The 22,583-nt window shown below is 38.1% G+C and overlaps 1 protein-coding gene across 1 annotated transcript; it reads right to left on the reverse strand.

The window, feature by feature from the left end:
• Nucleotides 1-13,460: 13,460 nt before the first annotated feature.
• LOC135154939 (uncharacterized) lies at nucleotides 13,461-22,269 on the reverse strand. Its single transcript, XM_064103186.1, has 5 exons — nucleotides 22,225-22,269; nucleotides 19,267-19,502; nucleotides 17,053-17,193; nucleotides 15,349-16,719; nucleotides 13,461-15,037 (listed from the first exon to the last, which is right to left on the reverse strand). Exons 2-5 carry the CDS (start codon nucleotides 19,499-19,501, stop codon nucleotides 14,907-14,909), a joined length of 1,878 nt encoding a protein of 625 aa, XP_063959256.1. The 5' UTR covers nucleotide 19,502; nucleotides 22,225-22,269; the 3' UTR covers nucleotides 13,461-14,906.
• Between the last annotated feature and the right edge of the window lie 314 nt (nucleotides 22,270-22,583).

Below are 22,583 nucleotides of genomic sequence, written 5' to 3' on the forward strand. Positions count from 1 at the left end.
GGGTAATTCGTTTATTTTTATCATTATCTTTTCCCTGATTTGGACAACTTGAACCGTTTCGAAAGATTTCGTGAATATATAATCATTAAAATAAAATACTCCTCCTGGGGAGTTTGCCATTTTCATACGATTATAATTCCATACCATTGGTCCATTTTTTAGTTGATTTCGTTGGTTTGGCAGTGGCATAAAGGCCATATGATTTGGATGCGAGTGGGTAACCGCCCTTTCACATGGTAAAAAAAACCGTAATTTGAATTATGATGATTCCTGTAAAAAAATAAGGCTAATGGCGAATATTTGTGGTTCTTTTATGGCCCAGTTGATTAGTCTCCGGACTTTGAAACAGAGGGTCGTGGGTTCAAATCCCAGCCATGGCGTAGTTTCCTTCAGCAAGAAAATAATCCACATTGTGCTGCACACAACCCAGGTGAGGTGAATGGGTAGGAATTTATTGCTTGAAATTCCGAGCGCGTAAAAGCTGCTTGAGCTACAGCCAGGGTAATAATATCCAAGTCCTTTGGAAACGCATAGAGACGTTATTCATAATGTGTTATGCGCTATACAAGAACTGACTATAATTATATTTAGCACGTGTAAAACCAATCTAGAACATGATTAGAATCACGAACGCTAATCACAGTCACGATTACAATAGCAATCACCATTACAATGATGATTCAAGATTCACGTGTGAAAAGGCCCTAAGTCACACAGAATTTGCGGGACGTGATTGTGGTTGAAAATAGGGTAAAATTAATGACTTTTGATGAATGAGTTATCTTACGGACAATGACTGATATTATGGCTCATTGGTAATAAACGAGATCGAGGGCTAGCACGTGGAGTGAATATTGAACACGGGTGTTTCCTGACGAGGATATTACTCCAGGGGCTGGTAACACAGAGCTTAACAATCATCGCAGGGAATGTTTCCACGATCGATTGCATTGGCTACACTGTACAAGCAATCGTAAAATCAAGCATACGATCAATCGCTAACCTTTGTGTCACGGGTCCCAGGAATGACGAATTAGTAAGGTGATTGGTTTCATAAGGAGCTACTTCTGAATGTACAGTCACACTGATAAAACCGATCACGAACGAACCGATAGTGTATGTCGTTCAACATGTCATTCAGCATTCAGTGGAGGTGCCGTGGCCGAGTGGTCTAAGGCGCCTGGCTATACATGGAAAGTCCGGGGTTCGATCCCCCCGGCTGCAGCACCTATATATTGCCCAGGAGCAAGGCATTTAATCAACAATGCTCTTTTATCATGTTTATCCTGCTCTCAAATAAATGAAAATGCTATATCACTGGCGGATCAGGGGGGGGGGTGCTAGGATCAGCCGGCCCGTGCCCCCCTCCCCCCCCTGAGAGGCACAATTAAAATATGTAATGTAAAAATGCCGTTAAAACAAAAGTTTTTGTTTGTATTTATATATATATATTTTTTGCCTGTCAATGTTTTCCTCGATAAAATGTGCCCCCTTAAAAAAATCCTGGTTCTGCCCCTGGTTCTGCATTATTGGTAACTAGTTGTGCACTTGTTTGAAAAAAAAATCAATGTAACGTTATATTTTTGATCGGTGTTGAGTCGGTATCGTTTGGTGTGTATGTAGCGTGATTTGAAAGACCATCATGACGTTGCATGAAATAAGACAGCATGAATAAAAAAAAGTAAAGGCCTAACCTCGTTCACTGATTAATTGGACTGAAACCTTCCAGAGATTGATTTAGACTTCCATCCAGCCATACTCTATTCTAAAAAAAATCGTTTGCTGTTATCACTAATGATTTAGATTAGGCATATAAGCTGATAGGGCGTAATATGCCAGGAATATTAATCACCAAAAAATCACTTTTTTTTAATTATCACTCTTGACATGCCCAAGCTCTCTTTTCTCTCTTTCTGTCCGTAATAATAGTGATAATAGTAATATCAATAATAATAATAATAATAATAATGATAATGATAATAATGATAATAATAATACTAACAATAATAATGATAATATTAATAATTATAATGGAGTACTCTAAAACCAGTGTGCGTTTTAATATACATTTATATTATACCAAATACGATACTAGAGTGAGTTTACACAGCGATGTGACACTCTCCTGACTTGTGTATAAGTGAACAACACCAATATAGGTTAATGTAAACCTATTCATCCGGTTGCAAAATAATGTGATTTAACGATGTAAAGTTTGACTGTCGTTTCGCAGTCGTGATACATAGAAGTGTGGGGGGGGGGGGTAAAGAGGGGGCGCTTGTTTTCCTGACAAATATTGACAAGTACAACATATAGAGAAAAGTTTCACTCCGAAATGAAGGTGATTTTTGCCAAGAGAAAAGTGACAACCCCCAAAGGGGGGGGGGGCACTTTCAATGAAGTTTATTTGCATCATATTTTTACATTGTAGCATCCCAATCTAATTACCAGCATCCCCGCTTCCCAGGGCCATATTGTGATTGGCTGCAATCATTTGCCTGATAACGACTGATTATTATTGTTGATATTGATACTAACATATCTAGTTTGTATGAAATTACATACCTAGATATCGGCTGAGGTGAGAATTCACGTAATCATGATTCGCCATGGCCCGGGGAAGCAAGGGTGCAGAAGCTTTTCCTAGGGGGTGTGGCGTGTATTATTTTCCATAGGCAGCACTCTCCTGGAACTCTGGTAGGTGTGTCAAATTGGAGAAATATATTGAAAATTATCACCATTTTGTGTTGAACCCCCCACTTTTTTTGCTTGTCAAATTTCTTGGGACTAAAACGATCTTCATTTTGTAGTGAAAACTTTTTATTTTTTGCTTGTCAAATTTACTTCAGCACCCCCAGGAAAAAATAAATCGTTCCCAGGGACATGTGATTCGCCTTTTGGACTTGCAGTTTATGAACCATCAAGGTTTAGGTAGGTCCATGGTTTGCATAATGAAGTTGACTGTCCCATCAAGGCGAATCTGTCTCCCTTCCTGGGCGATACAGCTTGGATGAAAATTGGGATAACAAATAATTTGTAAAAAAAAACACGCTCGCAAAAAATACACCACCTGTAAAGGTTAGAACAAACAAAAAACACATAATTATATTTTAAAAAATATATAAATAAAGCATACTGCCAAGCGAGTGTTTGGCAGGAAAATTTTTAATTACTGAGTAATGATCAAATGAAGACTAGAAAAATTATTGAAAATGCTCATCCTTGTATTGTGTGGTTCTACATCTTGTTTCCTGTGTTAGCTACATAACGAAAAACATGTGGTATAAATTTCGTGCAAACCTGAATTATTTCAATAAGCTTTGTTTTTTCTAAATAAGCATTCTGTCGTACGATAAGCACTTTGGATAGCTTTCAACCATTTCCTCTCGAAATTGGATGTCGAGACCAGAACGCGAATTGAACTTTAATCAGTCAAGCTCGATTTTATCTCGCTTCCGTGGTCATTGATGTCAGATTATACTTACCTTCGACGTCACCCTTGTCGGTCATTGCTGACAGTGCTTTCTCTCATCCCTCACTAGGGTATGCGATGTGTGAATCGGAGTGTAGGGTATCGCCAAGTGATTAATGCTGGAGGATAATTTGAACTGGTGCCTTTTAGTTCAGTTGGGAAATGAAACGGTGTGACAGGTTAGGAGAGGGTGAGGATACACGAGTACACTCCTGACCGATCGTATATCTGGGTAGCTTTTTTTAATCACTATTAGCGACCAGCCACCCTAAAACCACCAATAAGTCGCCGTGGAAGGTTCTCTGTAATAGTCAAAATAGTAAATTGGTTTTCCAAAAGCCAAAATTTAAAAATTGACTTATCTAAAGAAGTATTTATTCCTCTTTATGCTGTAAAAAATTCAAATTGTAAACTCAATTAGAAGACAAGATACATGAGTTTGTTTGACACATGTTTTCGTGGACTGCTTGGAAGTGTTATTGAAATTGCTCAGTGTGCACATCTCATGCGTGAGTGAACACAATCTTCAGACGTTGTTTTCTCCTTATTTTTCTGAAACTCATGCTTTGTTTTTCTTCTGCATTCAATCAGGTATTTCAGTGGGTTATTGTTGATCAATTTAGACAAACTATATATCATTTTAAAGCTATGATTAAAATCTCAAAATTCATTCTGGGCAACTTATTGTTGGTTTTGGGGTGGCTGATCACATTAGTGCTCTATCTGTCTATTGACTCTTGTCTGATAGTTTAAATGGGGACCAAACTAGAGCAACGTTGTGCCTTTTGAAGGATGAAATACTGTAAGGTAGAAAAGAGGAAAAAAGGTTGTCAGAGTCACGTAGGCACTGGCAATCTGTCCTCTTTAGATTTTATTCAATTAGTTTGACACCTTTTATACCTTTTATTCGATCTTTTGCCCTAACTATGGCAAACCTTAATACATAATTATTGTCGCACAAGACAGCCTGGTGTAATGTGCAAGTAGTCAATGATCCATCCATTACCCATTGAAAATGTTACAGTAATTGTGAGTGATGCCTTTTTATTTAATAAACGAAGAAATTTTGTAGAAAAAGATGGAAACTCTCAGAGCAAGGCGAAACCATCAAGGGGGTGTACCTCCATGATTCGGAAGATTTTACTTGAAAGTTTATCAAGTTGGCATCTGCGAAAAGTTGATTTCAGTAACGGTTTGAACGATAATTATGTTGTGTTAGGATACTACACTGAAAACGTCCATTAAGAAAAGAAACGTCATCAGTAACTGTTAAAGTAATGTGCTGCACTGGAATACAGGACTGGTATTAAGATGGCAATATTTGGCCTTATCATTTCAGACGGATAGACAAACTTTCCATACAATCATGGAATGTATGTATCGTATTCCCATGTTTTATAATTTTCAATATCGTTGTAAAAATTTTGACTGCCCCCCCCCCCCCTCCCTCTACGCCCTCTCCCACCAAAAAGCTAAGTCTGGCGTTGTCCACTCAGTGTCATCACTGGTTAGTGTCAACGTGTCATTGACATGGATTGGGGGCCGAGTTTGAATTGATGGAGAAAGACAACCATGTATATTCCCCTTTCAGTCGTCATCATCACCCAGACGTAATTACTCCATATCTACTGTTACCCCCTCTACAATGCCATTGACCCCAATATGATGCAATCATTGACGCGTGACGCTTCGCTGCGTTGATCACTTCACGCACTTTGGGTATCCGATTGCTAAGGCACACTAATAATATAACCCAGGCATCTTCAGACAGATTTAACGTATTGCCATGATCGCATAAGGATGCGAGGTGAAAAAAAATCGTTATCATGATGTGCTTTGCAGGTTTCTTTTCAGGGCGACGCCAAAGTTGCACGTCTCGGGAAGGGGCTATCACATTTCGAGAAATGTATGACCCATGTCCAGCTTTCACAATGATCACGTTCTTCGTGCTATGAATAGTATGCAAATTCGACTGTTTTCCGGCGGATTGTGGTGGATACCGGCGAGTTCGAGAGGAGGCGGAAGATCCTCAATCTTTTCTATCTATGCCGGAATATGAGAGACCTCAATTTTAAAAACGATATTAGGCATAGTTGCAGAGCCTCCGATCGGCAACTTCCATGTGCAACATAGATATCAGGTCCATTCACACAACCCCTTGAAATATATGATCTTACATCTTGGTCATGTTGACGTTATAACGTCATCGTCGGCTGCTACTTGAAGCCGATTTGGACTTTCTTTCGACCACAGGGCTTACCGCAAAGCAAAATTGTGATTTTATTATCCCTAACATAATGCCGAACTTCAAATAAATAAATATACTTCGTGGTACCTTCACATTTAATGCAAAAGGCGATTTATTTAAAAAAATCGCACTGCATCAGATCACATAGTGTGCGCTGGTCTTAAAACTGAAGTAAGACGTATGTATGTGGTGTGGCATAAGTGGCGTGGTTGATGGGGCTAAGGATGCAGGAATGATCCTTTGGGATTGATGAATGTGTCTTCATCAAGTGGAATGTCAGTGGTTTAATGAATGAAATTCACTTGAGGAGGAAAAGGGAATAAAATGTCCGTATTCTTATCAGGTTGCCATGATTGTGACGATCAACAATATTATTTACTAAGCCGATGCGTGAAGTTGTATTGATGGCGATTCTTTTCGAAGAACAGGCAACTCTAGCAGGTGATCGAACATCTTTGTACTTTTGTTTGTTTGGTTTAGTTTTTATTTTTGAATTCCGAGAACATTAATGATAGCATGAAGTTCATTTCTTAGATGCTGATAAGTGGCATTGTGCAAATAAAATCCCACGGGAACGAAAGACGGATCAGAAAATTAAACAGCACCCCCCAAAAAAAATGAAAGAAAGAAAAGAGAGAATGCAGTTTAAGGTTTCTCGAGAATATCTTCGCAAAAGTGTTGATGCTATTCCACACAATTTATTATTGAGGGGCCCACATTGTACAAGCATTGCTTTTTAGTGGGTCCCTCCATTTCCATCTTAATTTAATTTATATTGAAAAATAGTATATATATTTAAAACCTACAATGTGTTGCCCAAATCGTCTAAGTGTTTTTTTTTTTTTTTTCACTACATATGTATAATTAATTTTGTTTGCAACGGATACAAATATTTATGTTTTATATATGGTATACAATTTGTTTTTGTTTGATGGAAGTGAAATAAATGAATTTGAATTTGAATTGCAAAGCTGAAGTTTTATGGTATTAAATAGATATGATACGACTGGATGGAATAATATATAAGAGACCAGAGACAATTTGTTACAATTGATATTTTTTCCAGTTTACGTTTGAATATTCAACAAGGCGTTCCTCAGGGATCTATATTAGGTCCATTGATATTTTGTCTTTTTTATAAATGACATGTGTGACATAAATTTGCATTTTCATTGTAAAATGTATCTTAATGCTGACGATAAAGCCATTCTTAATCACAGTGAAACATTAATGGAGGTACAAAAACACTTGCGAGATGATTTTGTTATAATATGCAAATTGAAAAATTTAAATAATATGCATATACACCCACAAGAACGTAGGTCATGGCATTTGGTAATAAGAAAAAAAGTTAATATCGCTTCGTCAATAAATTTCACCTTCTTACTTTTGGAAAATATAAAGAGGATCAAATATGTATGTGTTATGCTCTATTCCGGTTTGACCTGCTGTGAACATATTTCTGCTATTGTTTGTAAATTTTCATGTTGAATGGTGATTTTTTTTCAACTGCGGGGCGCCTTTGTAAAGTATTTTTTTTTCTGAATTGGACACACAAATATATAATACATAAATAAACAAATAAATATATATTTTTTTAAGGGGGGTATTCGGACTGTCATTTCATGATCAAATTGTTCTCTCTTGACTGATTAATTGATTTTTGATTCATTACAATGTCTTTATTTTATTTCATTTTATTTATTCATTCATGCATTTATTACTTCTTGGGGAGGGATTGTTGTTAGCTTATTTAATATGGTAAAGAGGTAAAGTCAACGAACCTTTATAAAACCAACTACTTTTCAATATCGATAATAACTATCGTTCAAATTAATTATTCATTTGTTCCCACAGTGTTACTCAGATATATATTAATATTTTGTTTAAGCTTATGCAATAGCCGGGTGCTTGACTGAACCAATATAATTTGACCCCCTGTTATCTGCTACGACCTAGAGTGTGAGTCAGGTACTGGACGTGAACTGGTCCTCTTTAGCCGGAAGTGGCCCCCAGGGCCAGTCGGAAATATCAACCGGTCGTTAACCCCCCCCCCCCCCTCCCAGGAAGCGCGCTCCCCGGAAAGGAGTGAGTTTACATGAAAGCGGTCTACATGATCTCGGTATAATGTACGTTACAACAATTCAGAGGATGATAAGCTGGGTGGTCGAAAATGTTGCTTGTTTCGTCCCTTGGTCGTACACTTCAAAAACTCCGGTGTTGAATTAACACCAGCCGGGAATCTATATATATCTGTCCACACCAGAGAAGTGTTAAACAACACCAGTTTGGTTTTGGTCTAACACCAGGTATGTGTTCATACAACACCAATTAGTATTAAAACAGCATTGGCTTGATTCCAAACTGGTGTTATTTCAATACTTCTCTGGTGTGGACAAATATAGATTCCGGGCTGGTGTTATATCAACACCGGAGTCTTTCCAGTGTAATGATTTTTACTCACCGAGACCACTCATATAGGTAATCTAATAAGAAAGTGGTCTTGGTGTACTTGGTGTCCACCCCAACAAAAAGTTGATTTGAACAAATGGGAGAAAAATCCAACAAGCATAACACTGACAATTTTATATAAAAAAATCGGATGTAAAATAAGAAAGTTATGACATTTTACAATTTCGCTTAATTTCGCTTTAATTTATTGTATGAAATATGAAATACACATGTTTTCTAATTTTCTCCGCATTGTCATGTGCAACAAAATTTTATTCCTCTCTGAACGTGCAGAATTACCATATTTTAACAATTTATGGTTAAGTCAAGTCGGTTCTTATTATCAAATCTGTAAGAAATAAAATATTGCATAATTTAAACAATAAAAAAAGAAATAGTGAGTGAGGGACATCATCGACTCTCTCATTTGCATAGCACTGAGCTGTGCATATGACTGTTTTGTGAAAAATAAGCGAAACTTAAAAATGCCATAACTTTCTTATTTTACCTCCGATTTTGATAAAAATTCAGCGTTATGCTTGCTTGATTTTCCTCTATAGATTCAAATCAAAGGTGGCGTGGCCGAGTGGTCTAAGGCGCCTGGCTATACATGGGAAGTCGGGGGTTCGATCACCGGCCGCCGCGGCACCTATGCCCGTTAGCTGGGCATTTAATCTACGATGCTCTTTTATCCTGCTTTCAAATAAATGGAAATGCTATATGCAGTATTGATAACTATATAGGTGTGCACTTGTTAAAAAAAATCAGGGGTGAACTTGACCTTTAACAATAAGAACAAATAGGCCTAGACGGTCGCAAAGGGCACAGGTGCACGCCCTTAGCAAACACCCCTCAGGTGACATCCTGTACCCCTCTAATTTTAAATTGACTGGTTCACTTATGTTGTGTTCGTCATGTTCGTGGAGACATTAACGACCTACCCTCTTAAAATTGCATAACTTTCAAACAAGGAGTTCATAGTAAGTGCCAAGGATGTCTTCAAATCTTTACTTTTCTATCTTTAACAGCCGGTCCGGTCCTTCACATTACTTCATTTTCTACAACCCCTGAGGGCCCTCTCCTCATAATTAGCTTCTCTTGAAATCCCACTTGATAGAGGGACTACTCACGGCTAAACATTTCCATTACGGATGTTAAAAGGATATCAAATAACTCGCTTCCAATTATCAATCCTACGACAAGATTAATTCGCGTCAGAATTTGCCACTCTACAAGGACACCCTCTAGTCCCACCAACTTCAATCCGTGGTGTGTTTGTAGAGTTGCGGCTAAAAGAGAAAGCCCAACAAGGGGTGATATACATGTCTGTCACTTCAAAGGATCAAAAGTGTCCATCATGTTTTCAAGATTCAAGAAATCTATTTCACTTCGATCACAAATGTACGTACATCAAATACAAATACAAACAAAATATGATTTACAAAACAAATACAGATGAATGAATAGTAATTGTACAATATCACAATTCCACAGTAACAAAAGTTTGTACAAAACAATGTGAAATGCGTATGGAAATGAAGCGTGGATCATATCATATTTGAGAATGATTATGTAATTAACATTCGAAGAAATGTAGGCCTATATATTTTTCGTTTAATCAAATTGAAATTCAAGACCGTCTAAATTACTTCCATCCGTGCGTAATATATATCATTGCCCAGGAATGGAATAGTAAAAACTATGAAACTCCACATTGACATTTCGTAAATTTCGAATATTCCACTTCAGTCGGATTCGTCTATTTTTAGAGAGAGGAAATCACTTAAGCTGTATGAACTTCTGCTTTTAATGCATTATGTTTTTACATTAAGGAATTCATGTATTTGTATGGATAAGAATAGATTATTCAACAAAAAATAATAATATACTGGAATTCGAAAAACGATAGCAGTCCAGCCGGATAAACCTATTTAACCAAGAAGAGCATCTTCTTCAGCTTTTTTATGTATTATTCCTGGATTTGAACTAGACGAATGCAACCGGAGTTGACTTATGGGAGGAAAGACGAGATTCGACAAATTTATAGGAAATAAAAGAACATTTGAAATGGACAAAATATTCAGGAGGACTAAGATTGATAATTAGAGTGATCATGCTAATGGATATTGGGCGTATCCCGTACCTGATGCAGCAATTATACTTTGGTCACATTTGCTCTACGGCGGCCGTACGGCGAGTCAAAAACAGCCGTTTTGTTAATTTTAATTCAAACCACCTATATGCAGCTGGTACACAAATGTTACAACGGCTGTTTTCAACTCGCCTTACGGCCGCCGTAGAGCAAATGTGACCAAGGTATAAATGTTCATACTCGTTTTGATGGTAAGGATGATCCATCTTTTTATCTGCTACTGTAGTGGTGAAATCTTGGAATCAGTGAAAGAAAAAGAAAATTACGAATTCTACTCCCGTACTCTTCCGGAATCTGGTCATAAAGATGAAATGTCTCCCAATGAATCTATGAATACCTTACCAAGGCATTAAAGCATACTTATGGTTGAATCCTTGTGGAAATGTTGAGGCTGGATAAATCCGCCATCCCATGACCATTGTAATAACCCTCCTAATTAAGAACGAAGCTATGGAATGACAGGGGAATGGCAAATAGGTATTGTATCTCCCCCGATTGCTATCTAAAAAGTACCTTATACATCTTTGAGTGAAGACTTGTAGATCAAACGTAATGGATTTTAAAGAACCGAATTAAACCAAAATGAAATGAGAACAAGGGGAATGGGAGGACAGTCTTTGTAATAACGGGGATGGCTCCTTATTTTCAGTTTTCATAAATCCCCCCCAGAAGAAAAGTGAATATAATAATTTTAATTATGATTGTGTACACCCTACATTGGTTGTGATGTGATTGATATTGAAAATAAAATGTTTATTGAGAAATCGTGCGATTTTACATGTAAATTAATTGTAATTGGGTTCCCTTTCAAAATACAAGAACATGCTGTTGTAGTTGTGACCATAAAAAAAATTGGTCTTAATTTTTAACAATCTTTCTTATATAGCCTACATTCAGTAAATTTGTTAGTGCTCAAATTCATTTCTTAAAAAAAAACATCAAGAGGGGTTATATTTACTAATTGATAGACTTTCAAATTTACACAAGGAATAACAATTTTAAAAAATTGCGTTTCTAGGTCAAAAAAATTAAGTGACACCGAACATGATTCTCATTATTGACCTTTCACAAATCTTAAAGCAAACCTTAATTGAAAATGAATCTCTTTGATCAGGGTAATCTTTATGGAAGCAGAAAAAGAAATCATAAGATGAATGGAAATTTGAGACCAATTATACAATAGGGAAATTATAAGCTTTTGAATGTCGAAATCACTACTGCTGTGGAGATCTTCCCATCGGCAATGCGACCAACATTTGTGTTGTAACATAAATACAACTCTCCCCTTTGTACACTGAAAATATGGTTACACTTCGTAATTCCGAAGGTTCGTTATTCCGAAACACGTAAATTGCCTATACCTCGATGTTCGTTAATCCGAAAAAGTAAAAGGGTTCGTTAATCCGAACATTTGTGGCGTTATTCCGAAGGTTCGTTATTCCGAAGGTTTAATAATCCGAAAACGAAATAAGGTTCGATGTTCCGAAGGTTCGTTAATCCGAAAACGAAATAAGGTTCGTTGTTTCGAAGGTTCGTTAATCCGAAAACGAAATAAGGTTCGTTGTTCCGAAGGTTCGTTAGTCCGAAAACGAAATATGGCTCGTTAATCATTTAGTTTTCGGACTAACGAACCTTCGGAATTACGAACCTCATTTCGTCTTCGGATTAACGAACCTTCGGAATTACGAACCTCACTTCGATTTCGGACTAACGAACCTTCGGAATTACGAACCTCATTTCGTTTTCGGACTAACGAACCTTCGGAATTACGAACCTTCGGAAATACGAACCTTCGGAATAACGAACCTTCGGAATATACGAACCTTCGGAATAACGAAGCTTCGGAATTACGAATGTATGCGGAAAATATACCCCAAAACATATATTTTTCGCTCATTCTTATCATAGTACAAACTATTTGTCCATGATGTATTTTATGGAACCCGTATAACATATCCTCCCATGAAAAAATCCCTAAATTATGATTACACTTGATAAAAATCGCAATTTAAGTAAAATATGTAGAAAAGTAATTGACATACACATGTTGGTCGCATTGCCAATTGAAGGATGTCGACATTTAATTGATCATAACTTTCTTATTGTGTTTTTAATTCTTCTCAAACTTTGTTAATTCTTTTATTTGTCTGTTTACAGATAATTTAATTTGTTTCCAGGGTTTCATACCCCTTTAATAAGAGTGAGGGCAATCTCTATCTATATTATTATAATTCTGACCGAGAATCGACTTACTCGATCGGTTAAGCGGCCAACCTGTAAACCTATACATGCAGGATGATAAATTATGTTTTGATTACAAATATGTTAAAGTCAATAGACATTTGAAATATCCACTCCGGGGCCCTTGGGAGTGAGACAACACCATTATATAAACACTGATCTATCAGGTGACACGGTCAATATAGTTAACTATTGCGCTGGTGTACGTAATCTTATTTCAGATTGTCTACATGGTTATAAGCGCAGAGAGTGAGTATATGCGTACGCTTGTTTCACCAATGAGGTTGTGCAACTTCGAATGACAAATGTTTAACCTTTTGAAGGTGTGATCTGTGATTTTTTTGTTTAATTTCAACTGCATCTTTGTTGCTGAATTGTACAGTAAATTAGGATACGGTGACAAAGGTTAATCTCTCTCTCTCTCTCTCTTTCTCTCTCACCTTTTCTCTTTTTACATTTAGCATTCTAATTTGAAATCCGTTTACTAAACAGAAAGGAAAGCGCAAAAAACCTTCAGCAAGAAAAAAACAACAATGATTTTGATGCAACATTTCCGTGAGGATGATCATAATTTCAAGTTAAGAATGCAATCAATGCACTTGTACAAATGATGTCAATTCATTTTCAACCTAAGGGGATATAGTGACTTTGCAAAAGCGCAGGTTGTTCAATAGGCGGTATCTTTAACTAAGAAATAACAAAAGTGTTCAAACTATGCGTATATTTTCCGTAAAGATACTTAAAATGTATCAATTTAAAGAAGAATCCAATCGAGTTGAAAGATATTTTAAGAGAAATAATAAGAGGAGAAAACATGTAAAATATTAAATTCCTTGTAAACTGTAATTTGAGGCAATATAAAAAAAAGCTACAGCAAGAACCTACACCACTACTCCAAAACACCTTGCATTATTTATTCTCAAACCTTTTTTTTTTTTTTCAATCACCCTGGCAAAGTTGTAACTTTGTGCGCCCGCCTACGCCACATTGGATAGCGTAAACATGGCGCCTGGCTTATGGGTTTTTAACACGTCACATATGATCAGCGAAAGACGTGTTTTTCACCTCGGGGGCTTACCCGATGAAGCCGTTTGCCGTCTTCGTTACGATCCCTGCAACACCTGCTAAAGCGGTCCCCTGACAAATATAGTTTATGAATTGATATTGAGTAGTGGATTCGAATCCGAGCAAAGCGTCGGTAGGGCTTTCAGACATGTGATATATCACCAGGATTACCGCGATCATCCATTACACTGTAGGACAAAACCATCCTTACCCCTACCCAACCCCGCACACACACGTACACCATTGGCGCACGAATCCCCTTTTCAATCCATCCGCGTTAGGCATGTATGTTTTAAGGAGGTTTCGTAGTCGTAGTGTAGGCCTAGAGGTTAGTTACTGGACTTCTAAACAGAGGGTGGAGGGTTCGAATCCCACCCGGCGTTAATGTCCTTTGGCAAGCCACTTTTCCACGTTTGTCACTCTCCACCCATGTGTTAAATGGGTACGCGGGATGGTGTGAAAGTCAGTGTGACTAGATTGGCATGTGTGCACCAAAAAGGGTTGCCAGACCAGGATACTCCCAAGGAGTGAAGTGGAGACGCGCGGTTCACTTTACATGTGGGGTTACGTCTATGACTAGGGTAATAATAATTACAATGTAAATAGCTTAGAAACACAAAGTATGAAGCGCTATATAAATGTATTATTATAAGTCCTTAAAGTACAAGTCCACCCCAACGAAAAGTTTATTTGAATAAAAAGAGAAATATTCATCAAGAGCAACACTGACAATTTCATCAATATTGAATGTAAAATCGGAAAGTTATGACATTTTAAAGTTTTGCTCAATTTCACGAAATAGTTATATACACATCCCGGTCGGTATGCAAATGAGGGAACTGATGACATCACTCACTCGACTCAATATTTATTTTGTATTCTTTTATATGAAATATTGTAATTTTCTCCTCATTGTCATGTGAAACAAAGTTTTATTCCTCCTTGAATATGTGGATTACCATTATTTATCATGTTATGGTTCAGTCAAGTTGGTCCCTACTGTCAAATCTGTAAACAAATGAAATGTTGTATAATTCAAACAATGAAAAAACAAAAGAAATAGTGAGTGAGGGACATCATCGATTCTCTCATTTGCATCTGACTAAATTGTGCATTTATATTTTGTAGAAAATAAACGAAACTTTAAAATGTCATAACTTTCCTATTTTACATCTGATTTTGATGAAATTTTCAGCATTATGCTTTTCTGATTTGTCCCTATTGACCTTTACACGAAACGGATATCCTAAAAGAGGCCCTGTTATCAATCCGAAGAGTCAGGCTCTAGCTCTTCTGCCGAATCTGTTCCAGGCTATAGGGATGCAAATGAGAATTGCGGCAAAGATATCCAGAGCCCCCATGATGCAAAATGTGATGTCATAGGATTGAGTCCGATCATAGATTGCACCTTTGTTGATAGAGAATAGAGAAGTATGAAATCATTGACGGAATACGTAATTAGGCCTACTGAAAATAACATGACACGCAAACAGAGATATACAGAAAAAATTGATAAGACAATTATTGAAGGTGAATTAAGGATCACTGAGACTGGTATTTTATGGGTTTTTTTGCCAGGTTATTATTCGAAGGTTTAAATAACGGGGAGCCCCCTGGATATATCAGAGGGTTATTCTTCGCTAAAGAGATTTATTAGAAAATGATTTCTGAATTGAAATTTATGAAAAAGAAGTACATGTACAGAGAGAGTAAACAAACCTGATATTAATCCAACGAAAGGGAAGACAGAGCCGCCAATTAGAAATATAATTCCTACTCCCGTCTTGAAGTGTTCCTTCCCAACTGCTTTCATGACGAGAGTGAAGTGTGCAGGTGACTTGAAACCGATGGAAAAGCCAAAGACAACGGAGAGGACTGTCAGGAACCAGAAGGAATCGGCCACATAATTCGCGAAAAATGCTATCGATGAAATGACATTCGCGATCATGTACCAAATTTCAGTACTCGCCCGTTCTTTAGAGGTGATAAAGCCACAAGAGAATCGACCGATGAAGTTCGCGACTCCACCTGCGATTGAGAGCTGGGCGGCCCTCGTGTCAGAGAGGCCTTTTGCTAGAGCGTTAGGGATGGTAAAGAGGACCCAGGCAGCGTAGGTAAAGGCGAAAAGGTACACCTGGAAACAAATTATGATCATTTTGGGATGTCCTTTGAAAAACCGTGCAACTGAAGATAATGCCCTGAAAGAGCAAGTGTTGTCGGCGACTTCGCGTCCGACCTTGTCGCTGGACTTAGTATCGGTTATATGGATTTCGACCAATTCAGCATCTGCTGTGTATACCCTCTTTCTGTTGACATGGTTGACATGGTTGGGGTTTGTTGTTGCTGACTGTACATTTTCATGCTCTGCAGGGATTGGTTCAACCTCATATTCATCGCAATTAGAAAGGTATGTTGACGGCTTTACGTATTTCTCCTTTATCACACTGTGCCGTTTCGATTCTGGACTACGACCTTGATGTGACATTTTCCTTGTGTGTACTTCATGAAGCGGATCTGCTTCATAGCTCACGTTAACAAATCCATTATTACCGCCATAATCTGCAATCAAATGACTGTCGAATTTTAGTTCCTTACTGACGTTTGCGTCAAGTGGAAATTTCGCGACATCGCCATGACAAGTACAAACTTTTTCGGCCTCATTTTCACTTTGATCGGTATTAGACGGTAGTGACATGGTTGATCCTTCTAAAACGCTGCACGTCCCTGTTTGAGATTGATCGCATCCGCGTTTAATGTCTACACCAACTTGATCTGCTTCAACATCAAGGCTATTGTGTATTTGAGATTTGCCACCGTCATGGGTTGCGTGGGCATTCTTTCTTGTACGTCTCCCTTTGGTAGGTTTTAGAAGGGAACCGATTAAAATATATTGGGAATTCAAGGCACCCAACATCAGAAGACCGCCTCTCCATCCATAAAATGCATTGATCGTATCAAAGAGCCAAGGCATCACCATCACTCCGACACTAGCACCTGAAAATGCGACTCCAGTCACAATCTCAAACAGATCAGGAAAGTATTCTGCAGGGCTCGAGCTAGTTGGCAAAAATATGAAGGTCCATCCGAAACCTGGGGGGGAGTGAAGAAGCAGAAAATGTATATAATACGATTTACATTTTTTTTTCTTCTTTTCTTACCCAAAGGTGAGGCTATTTCGTAACAAACATTAAATCACGTAGAATATCACAAAACATAAACGGAAAAGAACAAAGAGAATACCATGAATGTGATTGGTGACGTTATTGGGCTAACGTCCCGAGAAACTGCAATATCAGGACAGCATACCATTGAAAATAAAATAAACATTACAGGCAAAACAATGTTGTAGAGAAAATATGTCAGGAAAATGGTATGACCGTAGCACTGTCCTGATTTTGCAGTGTCTCGGGACAAGGAGCTTACCAGACAGAATCAAAGCAGCAGTTATCTGTGGCGCTGACGTGGTGAACGAGGCAGCAATCAGTCCTCCTGATACGAATATACCACCAAGCATAGTAAGCTGTCGGACCGAGAAATACCGCAGCAGAGGCACAGTGATAAATGCTGAAGAATGGGAAGTGGGAGGAGAGGAACATCAGCAGCAGAAAGAAGACATTTTTTTAAATGAAACGATATACATGTACATGAAAAATATGAAGTTTAAGATAAATATGAATTATACCAACGTTTTATTTCCTTTCAGCAATATTTTATGCATGGGTCATACAATTCAGTAGCCAGGGATTTTCGGGGCTTCCACGGAAACCCGCTGTTTGCCAACAGGAAAACACCCCCCCCCCCCAAAAAAAAAAAAAAAAAAAAAAAAAAAAAAAAAGGAGGGGAATGGCAAAAGAAAGGGAGGAGAGAGAGCGGAGAAAAAGAAGAAAAGTGATAGGAAAGGGAGGAAAAGCGAATGAAAGGAAATCGAAGGTAGTCGCCTTCCATAAACTAGGCAAAGACCCAGCCAGCCCAAAGAGTTCTCTGCTCTGTCACACATATAACCTCTTTGAAAAGCTCCTCCTACTCGACCACATTTCTCTCTTTATGGATGGGTTCCTTTATGCTGCAACAAGCAGGATTCAGACTGGGAAAGTCCTGTAGTCAGCTGCTGACACTTATGAAGAAAGTCTTGGAGATGACCAAGTACGTCAAGTTCACGCAGCTGGTCGAGAACATTCTCTCAAACCGGCGGTCTTTGTGCATCTCAATGGTTCTAGCAGCAGATGGCGGAGGCCTAAAAATGGTATTCCACAAGGAGGTGTCGTTGACCCCCTTCTTTTTAACATCTACACGAACGGCCAACCAATCCACCCAAGTACTATAAACCACCCGTATGATACACTTAAAAACACTGAGTAAATTTTTACCCAATTTGATATTTGGTAGAAATGGAACATGCATGTTTGCTGGGTATTTTCTTTTACCCAACCAACATGCATGTTCCCATTTTACCCAATATTGGGTAAACCCTTTTTTTAGAGTGTAATGACATCTGCAGTGCCTCACAGAAGCAGTCATCTAAAGAGGTAGAAAAGCACATAGTGATGTTCTGCCAGGATGGACTCTTTACTACGCTGCAAACTATCTCCGCGCAAATCCAGAAAAGGAAAACACAGCGTCTTAAGAACAGAGATGCAAAATGGCAACTGAGGGTCCGATAGTATGAAAAATGTTCGAAACACACCAGCAAATCAATCTACATGTACTTTTCGTACAAATAACAAGTTGCCAAGACAAACGAAACGGTGGAGCAAGGAATAGCATTCTAAAGAAGCTAGTCAACACAACATTGAAAACAGATGCCATAACTATCATACCACAGCTTTTGTTCGCTGCTACTCCACTTTTGAGTACGCAGTTCCCTTCTGGTGTATGTCATCTCATGCTGCAAAGATTGACCCAGTCAAGAGTCAATGTTCTTTACCTCCTGTATATTGCCCAATCATACATCAGAAGAGAGGTATCACCACGGGTGGGGAAACAAGCAATAAGATAACCCTCTTGATCCACCATGTCCACTCTACAAGTATGAACCTGTCCAAAAGAGACTCAGATCTCGACGCAGTTTCTTCAACTCGACTTAACACGTTGTCAAAGGATTGCCCTTTGGTCCAACCACCTCCAATCTGTGACGCAAAAACTCTCCTGTGGACCTAGTGGATCACTGCCCCCAGGTTAAAGTGAGGAATAGTCAACCTGGCTATGTCTTAATCGTCTACTTGAGGAAACAGGACAAAGTAACGTCCTTATGCAGAGAATGGGCTAAAGTAAGGACGGAGACACACTACCTGCGACTGTGGGGAGGACCAGACGATGCATCACCTTTAGGCCTGCCCCTTCTGACCAGAGCCATACACTTCCAAGGATCTGCAACCCCAAAGCCAGATCATATACCCCCCACTGGACAGGATTTGTGTTGTGACCCGAGAAGAAGAAGGAGAATAAGAAGAAGAAGGAGAAGAAGAAGACGATAAAGAAGAAGCCTATCAACTATGTTCACGATAACCAGGTAGGCATATAATTCCCATCGATAAATACTTTGGAATCTCAATGATATCGAATTAAACAGAATTTTATTATTTTTCAGTATATTTCATTATCTTTAACAAGACCTTAACCGTTGAATTAATACCATACCCAAGAAGTACGGCATTCCAGTGGCAAGACCGTAAATCGCACCGATGTATGAAGTGCTGACATCAAACTGAAATGTGAAGTCATCGAGAAAAAGCGAAAGTGTTCTTGCTGATCCTAGTTCTAGAAAAGACGCCATGAACAGACCGGGTAAGATTAACCATCGTTTAAATCCTCGGGACCGTCGACATCGTTGACCTCCAGAGCCGCCCCCGTCTTGTCTCGTTGAATTTGTCATACTGCATAACGAAAAATATTGATAATGATAATAATGATGATAATGTTAATAATAATAATAGTAATAGATATCAAAAAAATAATAAGTAATTGAGGCCGTTTTGTATGTTGATTCCCTGATGCTAGAATGAAATAAAATTGCGTTACAGTTACTAAAAGGGTAACCTGTACCGGCCACATATATTTTGTACGTACCTGCTAGCGCAGCGGCAGTGGTACACGAATTATTCATGAATTGATCTGAAAAACTTAAGTGCGCAGGCGCATGGTTTTGTTACTGAAATGTAATCATTTAACTTGTACATAAACGAATAGACTCGCATACTCTGAATGAATGGACTATTTCCTGTGATTTACAGCGTTTGAATCTTTGGTGTAAAACGTTATATAGATATCAATTTTTATTATCATTATCTGTTGATATTATCCACCGCACAACTACCCCCCCCCCCTTATTTTTAATTTTTTTTAAGAAAAGGGGATTTGTGAAATAAATAGCACACAACGGTTGAAGAAGCTGTTCTTCTGTAACGTCACATAATCAGCATTTAAAAATGAATCATAACTTCGTTTATTCTTTGACGGATTTTCATCTAACCTTCATCAACCTTCTTTTTTATACTTTTCTGCTCTGATTAAAGGGATGATCCGGGCTGAGAATAAGAGAAAAATCAGACAAACAAAACGCTGAGAATTTGAACAAAGTTCTGGGCATGTCTTCATGAATATTCAATCAGCAACTTGATGATGTCATATCCCCACTTGTTTTTTTGCATATTATGGTCCTGTTGGCATGACATAAAAAATATTAAACAACATAATAGAAAATGCATAAAATAACTTAAAATCAGATGTAATAGTCATAGAAAAATAGTGAGTGATATAGGTTTTATTAACTAAATATTAGAGACACCAAAATGCATGTACACTGAGTGAGAAATACCGAATCGAAACTATGAACTAGCATTGAAACGTGTAGGATGGAGAGATATGGCATTATAAAGAGAAATGTGTTTTCTTGTAATTCTTTTGAAAACTATCAAATTTTGTAGATGCGACTGTAAGTTGTTCCATGCACTCTTTTTGCATATCGTAGACTATTTTTTAAAAATTCAATATTTCATTTTCGTATAACAACATTTAATGAATAGGCATATTTTGTATTCATAGAATGTTTATCAGAAACCATATCAATTGAATTACATAAACGTACCAGATTATATCCATGGATACAATAATTACACTCAATACATGCAAGGAGATAATTGAGGTTTTTTTTCCTAAAACCTGCCATTTTAATCTTGTAATAATATCATTACCATTGTCACTATAATCGGAACACTTTTCCACTATTCTAGCTTGTCTCTTTTGTACTCTTACCAAACAATTCCTATGGAACAGTTCCCCCAAACTGAACAAGAGTAATCAAGTATCGATGGAATTGTATAATAAATTTTATTGAGAACATTCATATCAGTGAAGTTACTGACCCTTTTTTCAAGAAAATAACTTTAAAGCCAAAAATTACTTCGAATTATTTCATCAATTTCGAATCTTAAAACCGAATATGTTTTTACTGTTAGAATATAACCATCAATTTTCAAGTCGGCTTTGCTAATATTTTCGTGTAGACAGGTTTCAGTTGCACACAGCATATTACAATTAAACTAATTATTTCACCCTTGTAATTGGATAATTGAAAGACACATTCACAGTATTCGCTCTTGGGAGACAAATTCTAATTTACTCTATATTTAGTATCTTTTCTCACAAGCTGGATAGCTATAAAGGCACGCTATTCTTGGTCGTTGACCTAATATTGACACATTTTCTCTTTATGACCGAATTCAAAACATCTCCGACTTTGTAGTTAAATTCCGTGTCGGTATGTGTGTGCGGTTCGCCATAATTTCGACAGCTCGCTGGAATGTTGTAGAAAGTAGGTGGGGGTCGAGCTACTGAAGCGTATGAAGGGCGTTGATTGGTGCATGAGGTAAAGATCCAGGTACGGAGCACTGCTGATCAGTGGTACGGAGTCACCGATGAATGACTGCTTTGCGATGAGTCGAGCTATTGAATACGGTACCGCTGAGGTAGTCTGCTGTGCAAACCCTTCACTCGAGGTAAGGGTCTGCATGTGCATCCGGTACTAATGCCTTGTGTACTAAAGGCCCTGAAACAGCAAGTTTTGTATGTGTTAGTCTTTGCACGGAGACACACTTGTTGATCAAATTTTCAATCAGGGTCTGTGCCTGCAGGCTACCGCTGAGGGGCCTTATAACAAATGGACGACGGGTAACATGACGAGGGGGATTGCATACCAACCTGATCGCAGTTCCTGTTCAGGATGTATGTTGAGGATTAGGCCGAGCTTGTTGGGTGGGTTGGGCAGGCAGAGTGGGTCTAGATCAGGACAGGGGTTCTCAAACTTTTCTTTGAAGGGCCAGATGAGACTCCAAATAAACCTGAAAGGTCCAGGGTGAAGTGGATACTTACAGAAAAAAATGTGGGCGAAGCGCAAAGACCCTTGCGGTCGGGGTCCTAGATGCTCTCTCGTGCAATCTGGCCCTATTTTGGGAGCATTTAATCCAACAAATTTATAACAGTTTCATATGGAACGCAGGCAAAATTAGAAAAACTTTCAAAATACAGCGACAGTCAATATTAATGATAACAAAATTGTAGTACTTTGTTAAAAGGAATCTAGATTGTACCTATACATACCTGGTGTTGGGGAGACAGATAATGTCTTGAAGTATCAATATTTTTGCAGTCAAAGTAGATTGAATAATAGAGCATGTCTGTCGTAGACTCTAACAAGGATGTCAGTCTCCTAGTCTCTTTCAATATGGGAAAAGTCAACAACAAGTTGCTTGAACCTTGGCACAAAAGGTGTAATTGCCAGACGAAGGCACTGGTACAAATGTTCACTGGTCAAGCAAGGGCCGCAGAAGCGGCGGGGGGGGGGGGGGCTTCAATCCGGCCCGCGAGACTCTGTTGGGTTTTTAATCACTTTTAAGTCACAATATGAAACATAGCTCAATATGATTACATTGTGTATCCATGTAGACCTAACCGTAATA

Source organism: Lytechinus pictus, chromosome 8 (assembly GCF_037042905.1).
Source record: "Lytechinus pictus isolate F3 Inbred chromosome 8, Lp3.0, whole genome shotgun sequence".
NCBI lineage: Eukaryota > Metazoa > Echinodermata > Echinoidea > Temnopleuroida > Toxopneustidae > Lytechinus > Lytechinus pictus.